At 43.5% G+C, this 7070-nt stretch overlaps 1 protein-coding gene across 11 annotated transcripts in view; it reads right to left on the bottom strand.

The window, feature by feature from the left end:
• Window positions 1-5781: 5781 nt before the first annotated feature.
• KIF21A (kinesin family member 21A) overlaps window positions 5782-7070 on the bottom strand; it is a 129635-nt gene continuing 128346 nt past the window's right edge. For all 11 annotated transcript variants that reach the window (XM_081127601.1, XM_081127604.1, XM_081127607.1 and 8 more), the window contains one exon: window positions 5782-7053. In XM_081127601.1, the coding sequence (XP_080983727.1) occupies window positions 6960-7053 (94 nt within the window). In that variant the 3' untranslated portion in view covers window positions 5782-6959. The remainder of the gene's footprint in view (window positions 7054-7070) is intronic.

Raw genomic sequence — 7070 nt, 5'->3', positions numbered from 1 at the left:
AGCGACCTGAAGGAACACCGAGACCGGCAGGAGGGGCACAGACGCGGGCGGATCAGGGCTGAATCCCAGAGACACGGCCACGGGCCCACACCCAGTGCCGGGGGTTAAGCCCGGGAGGGAATCTTGGCGGTGGGGGTTTCCCGGAGGAGGGAGGGGTCCCGGCCCCACAGCAGCCCCCAGCCCAGGGCTCCAGGGCCAGGAAAGTCCCCACAACTCCGGGCTGTGAAACCAGCGGGGACTGTCCCTGAGGGTCGCGGAGGCTGCGGGAGCCCCAGCAGCTCCTCTTAAAGGGCCCGGCACGGACTCACTCGGACGCTCCCTCTGAGCCCAGCGCCGGGCAGCAGCCGGAAAGGACCTGGGACACTCGGGGAGGAACTAACCTGCCTGAAATCCGGGCGGGAGGTGGAGGGGCGGCTTCCTCCCAGGCAGAAGGGCTGGCGGAGGCCATTGCTCCCTTGGCGAGTCCTCCCCGCACACAGCCAGCAGGCAGGCGCCATGTTTGAATCGCCAGCACCTGACTCACGCCTTTGGCCCCGCCCCGTGATTCCCGGAGGCCCCGCCCCTCCCCACCTGCAGGCTCATCCAGGCCATTTCCAGGGGCTTTTCTGTGCAAGTGGCCTCTCGAACCTCATGCTTAGGACTTTCCCAAAATCTCTCAAACAAGCAGCAGCGGGCCCCATACGGCTTGATAAGCTGCCCAGGCCTGGCACTAGCGGCAGCTGCATTGGCTCATAGCTTGGCCTCTCCTGGGCACCTCCAAGCCCAGCACAAGTAGCAGCCAACTACGGTTTGCTGTGTAGCTCATGCTGGGTGGCCCTGGGCAAGGCACTGGCACAAGCTGACTTTGCACCTCCCGGGAGGCCCCAGAGACAGTGCACCTGGTGGTCAGACTCGACCAGGCTGGATTACAACCCTACCACATCCACAAGTGACACTCAAGGGGTGCACTTGGTGAACACCAAAGCCCCACTGAAGTAAATCCTGCTCCATGGGGGTGTCTCCAGCACAGCAGCTCCTTGGCTGTAGTTGCAGCTGGTCCTCACAGCCGATTGGCCTGGGGGTCAATTCCTCCCAGGGACGCCAACAGCAACCAAGGCTCAACTACAACAGGACAGTGCACACAGCCCACACAGGGGAGCACCTAGAAGGCCCAGCTCAGGTGACTGGGGAGGCTGAGCCACTGGACCCTACAGGACACCTACTACACAAAGCCACTCTACAAATTCCAGGAGACATAGCAGCTCTACCTAATACATAGAAACAAACACCTGGAAGCAGCCAAAATGCGGAGGCAAAGAAACATGTCCAGGTCCTTCCATAATAAACATTTTCCTGTCTCGTAGATCATAAATAGGTTTTGACTGTTTTCCTTAAGCAAGGCATGTCAAGATCACTGTGTCCTTACTAGACAACTAACTGCTTAGATTGAGGATAAATGCATCTGTAATACAGGCCCTTCTGGAGATTTTTCTGTGAGTCTCTCCTAGGAATATGAAAAAGATAAAACTACTTTCATCCAGGGACATGTTTAAAGTGAACATGTCAGGAAAAGAAAACGGTCTACAGTCATTGGTTCTCTGTTGCTGAAACTCAGTTTCCAACAGATCGTCCTCACTTGTCTTGAGCTTTGATCCAGTTCACAAGCAGTGGTTCGTAGCTGCAAATAACAGCAACCAGCTCTGCCAGTTCAAACAGAAAAGAAATCTACTGGAGGTTATCAGGTAATGCGTACAATTTCCAGAGGGGCCAGAGAATGAGACTTGGCGGCTATACAACCAGGAACAACGTCCAGAATCATATTTCACAACTGGTTGCTTCCTCTCGCACTAGGCGGACGCCACAGCTTGTACACCAGGATTGACACTCAGGCTTCTCCCACCTCAGTCATGGGAAATGGCATTAGTTCCATCCCCATTACAGGGATTCGGTGAAGTGCCAGCATCTCCGTGGGACTAGCTTCCAATTCAAGGTCTGATGCCAGTAGCTCTAACGGACCAAATCTAAGTCACCTGCCATGCTGGCCACAAGCAATGTGCAGAAAATGAGAAGCTGGCATCTACAGGGATGGGTGTAATTCAAAAGAAGAGACTAGAACTAACATAGAAAATTGTTCAAAGGTGCTAAGAAATCCAAAAGAGTGGCAAATACATACTAGATCCACACTTTGGACCCTCTAAAAGTTTACAGTCGGCTTTCATTTTACTTTCTCTAAATCAGGTGAGCGTGGAGGAGGCAGGCAAGGCAGTTACATGCCACGCAAGTGCTCACCATCTTAGAGGAAATCGTAGAAGGCAAGTACCCTTAGTGCCCTGCCCGATGCCTGCATGCCACCCATTTGGACCCTAGAGACAATGTGAGAAAATCTCTGTGAAGCAACATTTGTATCAGAAAGTTCAATTATTCATAGAACAATGAGTTATTAGTCTGAGAGGAACTGTCAATATGCCATCTGGTCCAAATCCTTCCATTTAAACAGCTGAATTTTTTGTCATTTTTATTTAAGAGGCATATGTGACAGAAAACATTGTGGTGCTTCAAATTTGGAATTTTTAATGAAAAATTACATGTAGCCAGATTTTCTTGAACAACCAATATTTTTGAGGGAAGATATGTATTGTTTTTTAACTGACCTTACTTGATGAGGAATGTGTTCATCTTGGGCAGTGGAGATCAATGAGTTAACCAGTACGGTTGGTTTTTACTACCCTATAAGCATCCTTGTTCAACTTAGAAAGCATGCCATCAGCGTGGTGTGGCCCAGGTGGCTGAGCGCTATCTCATGCACCAAGAGGTCATGGGTTTGATTCCAGGTCAGGGCACATGCCTGGGTTTTGGGCTCGATCCCCAGTAGGGGACGTGCAGGAGGCAGCAGATCAATGTTTCTCTCTCTCATCAATGTTTCACTCCCTCTCTCCCTCTCACATCCTCCTCTCTAAAGAATAAAAACATGTATTTTTAAAAATTAGAAAGCATGCCTTCCCGAATACACTTTTTGCTTCTATATGCTGAAAATTATCATCGTATTCTTATATTTTTAAGAACAAGATATTTACTGCCATGACCCTAAACTTGTTCGAATAAATATATAAGTGTGTAATGTCTGAAAGTAAATGCTATCTTCTTGGTTTGTGCACTGAATGAAATTCCTGGTAACCACTCCCTCTCTGCAGAAAACCTTATCTAGAACATATTTTGTTAAATCATTAACTACATGGATATATGCCATATTAGTTAGACTGCTCTAACAAAGGATTTAAAATTTAGTGCCTCAAAAAGGAAGTTTTCTCTCTTGCATGTAACAATCGTGAGCAGGAGTTGGCCAAGCATAGCCTGTGGGTTCATAGGCCTGGTGGAAGCCAGGTGAAACATGGAACCCGAGCTGAAAGAAAGTCTGAGCAAGGTGGCCCATGCTTTACCTAAATCTGACACACAGACAAACATATTAGAAAGGGTTTAGAATAATATCATCTGCCATATATGATGTAGTGGACATTTATCACTGTCTGTCTGGCAGAATCCCCCACAATACTGTATTTTACCAGTTCTAGGATGTATTTCACCAGTTCTAGGATGCACACTTATTTTTTTACACTTAAATATCACTGAAATTCGGTGCTTCAGACCATTAATGGCATCTTGGATTCCCCTTATTTCAGGGGATGCCCAGTCAAAAACAAAAGGTGAAAGTAAATGCTCAGCAAATGTTGGCTGTTATAATTATTAACCTCATCCAAAAAGAGGGGATTTTAACGGCAGCTGTTACATTTTAAAATTGGTCGAGCATCTCGTTATGGTTAAAACCCAGAAAGATAACTCTTATTTTTGTACCATAATGCTGAAATATAGAAATCTGTACATATATTATGTCTGTAATCTGCAAATATGAACAGAACTCCAGCTATCAGCATCTGCACAGGAGTTGGCAAATCAAATCCTCGGCAACATAGCAGGAATGCAGTCTATGAATCCTGAGGATGAAAACAGAATTTGACATGATTTCGAGGTGAGGTATAGGCAATGCTTAATGAAAATTACAAACAGCAGCACAAAACAGCTTTATTACATGTTGACATTAATTTACATTTTTATAGAAGGCTCCGCATAGCTGGGAATTAAATAAATAAATGTGCAGAATTTTGTCATTACTCTTTAGCTAAAATGCAGAGATTTGAATTTGTAAGAAATGTATCTTCCAAAAAAACACACAAAAAAAGAAGATACTATCCTGGGCAGACCAGGCATATATTTAATACATAGTGTGGAATAACCCATTTTTAAGTTTTAGAGGCACTATTTTAACTATTTTGAGTTGTTGTTAACCATCCTGGGATTTTTAAGGGTTCGTCAATGAGCCCCCTCCCTCCCTACATGTAGGGCAAGGAGAGGCAAGAAAGAGCCAGACCACAGCCGCCTGGGAGGCGGCGGCTTAGGAAGCGAGGGGCCTGACAGGAGCCTTGTCCTGAGAGATGCCAAGACGAATAGATCTCTGCCCAGGCCGGCCATCATCTTAAAGTAAACTGAGGCCTTAACTGGGTTCAGCCACCTATCCCATCCCCATGCTCTCGACACCTTAGCTCTCAAGGCCACCTCCTGTGACAGCTCCCTAAGGACAGAGTGGACGGTTCCATCCAGGTGAGCAGAACTTACCTCCCAGGGGCTGAGCTGGGGGCGAGGAGCCGCGCAGATCGCCTGGGTCCAGCTCGCAGGTCGGGGGTCATGTCCTCTCGGTGACTTCTCCCAGCATCTTTCAAAATTTAAGTCTTAAGAGGCCTGACTCTTCTACATATTCCTTTCAATTACTCGAATCAGGTAAACTAACTGAGCCTCCAGTGTTTTACAATGTAAAACAGGCACAGGCTCTGTTCTGCAGGCCAGCGGTGCTCAGGTCACCCAGCAGTCAGCTGCCATGCTTCCAAGAGTTCCCAAGGAGCCCAGGTTTGCCCCGTCAGAGAAATTACTCCCAGTCGTGTAAGTGCTGCGTTTATTCTCTCTCCACTCGAGAGGGCGAGCCTCGTCTCAGTCTTGTAATTTTTCATCTCCATTGCCTGGCTCAGTGTATGCTCCATACTCATTTATTTAATAAATGAATCGTCAAATGGGTGAACTATTGAGCAATACTCCTGTGAAAAGAAACACTCTGAGAGTACTGAATTTCAAAATACTCCTGACAGTGTCTCTCAGGTGTAGGCTGAGTATCTTCCTCAGGGAAGGAGGCAAAATTACAAAGTAGCTGAGTTTCTCTTTATAGGAAAATGTTTTCTTTAAAACTTTTTTTAAAAATATTTCACTCTGAAATATAACACAATACATAAAATAGGAAAGAGAAATATATGTACAGTTTAACATGTCACATGGAACCCAAGTCAAGCAATAAAGCATTGCTGGGACCCCAGAAGTACCTCAACACCCCTCCACACCCCCAGCTCACCTCCTGCAACACCTCTGGTCACCATTCTCCCCGCTTCTTCTCCAAGTAACCAAAGCCATTATTGTCCTCAAATTTATGGGAATAATCTTTATTTGTTTTACCATCTATGTTCAAATGCCTACATTATATAGCTTGATTTAATTCTTTTAAATAGTGAGCTTCCTTGGTTCATCAAGATTTGGTTATGGTTTAAACTTTTCAAGAATATTTCATGTCTAGTGAGCAAAGAAAGAAATGCATATGAAGTTCTGGATAACAAAACAAAAAAAATGCCTTTCCTTATATCACACACAGGTAAAATAAAGTTTACAAACATGGGCAACTTTCATACAATTAGGAAAAGAACAACAGAATAAAAATAATTCATAGCAACATGTTTATTTAAGCCCTAGCTAAGCTTTCATTTACAAGCAAATATGTTCAGGGAGGGGGATCACAAGACAATATTTTCAAATGTTATACCATCTACATAAAAATTAAACTTGCAGAATTTACAAATTAATATTCTGAGCAGACATAAATTATACATCCTTTTGCAAAATCCAATCTACAGCATTTAAAAATTCATACAGTTACAATGTAAGACATTCTCTCTTTACAGTCTACCTATTTACATAGCTTTTCCCACCACAGATGATACAGTTTTCATCATAACTACCAAGTTTGCAAACATAGTGTATTTAAAATATATTTAGCAGCATATAAAAAAATTAGATAAAAGGGGGAGGAAATACTACTATTAAATAAAAATGAAATTAAAAGGTAATCATAGAAACAACTCCATAGGAAAATAGATCAAAATATATTTCTGTTAGGACATCAAAAGTGTTTCCCGTCACAGAATGTACGCACAGCACTAATGAAACAATTTAACGGCAGATTAGTCCTGAGCGCAGGAGAGATAGCACAGCTGCAAAACTTTGGTCAATACAAGTAAACGTCGACATTTAACACAAACTGCTTAACATACATTGTTAGTAGATTAAGTTCAATCCCACTTTATGAAAAATCATCAACACTATTCTCATGGGGGTTTTTTTCCATTACATTAAAAGAGCTTTGAAATTTGGGAACCCTCCATAGACTGATATAAATACCAGGCAAACGAACCACAATTTGACTAACATTTTCAATATGTTTAAATACATTAATCATCTGAACAGACTATATGAATGAGTTACCAGTGTGTTGCATTATATTCCACGTGTATTTCCTGACTGTCACAAAAGCAGATATTTTGTAATTCAAATAATTTGAAAGTGTTTTTTATAGCCAGTCACAAAAATCCAGCCACAATAAAAGTGCGAATCAAGCAGATCAATTATAGGACATATATGTATTCAGAGGTGTTAATATTAAGCACACAGGATTGTACACAATTTTACTAGAATACATTTATATTCAGAAGTTGGGTATTTTCCAGTTAATTCCATTCACAAGCTTTTGCCTAATAAATGTAGGGTAACATTTTCCATGAAGAATATACAGAATATTATCACAGTATTCAGTTTATGACTATCTTCATTCATGTTTAACTACTGGCAATATCTTCTCCCAGATCTCCTGTGTCGGAGATCTGACCATCTTGCAAATTGCGAGCCTTCCAAATTCTCACAGTTCGATCACTACAAAGCAGTAAGTT

The sequence above is a fragment of the Miniopterus schreibersii genome (assembly GCF_964146895.1).
Source record: "Miniopterus schreibersii genome assembly, chromosome: 2".
NCBI lineage: Eukaryota > Metazoa > Chordata > Mammalia > Chiroptera > Miniopteridae > Miniopterus > Miniopterus schreibersii.
Note: the sequence above shows the minus strand (reverse complement) of the source record. Positions and strands in the feature narration are given on the sequence as shown.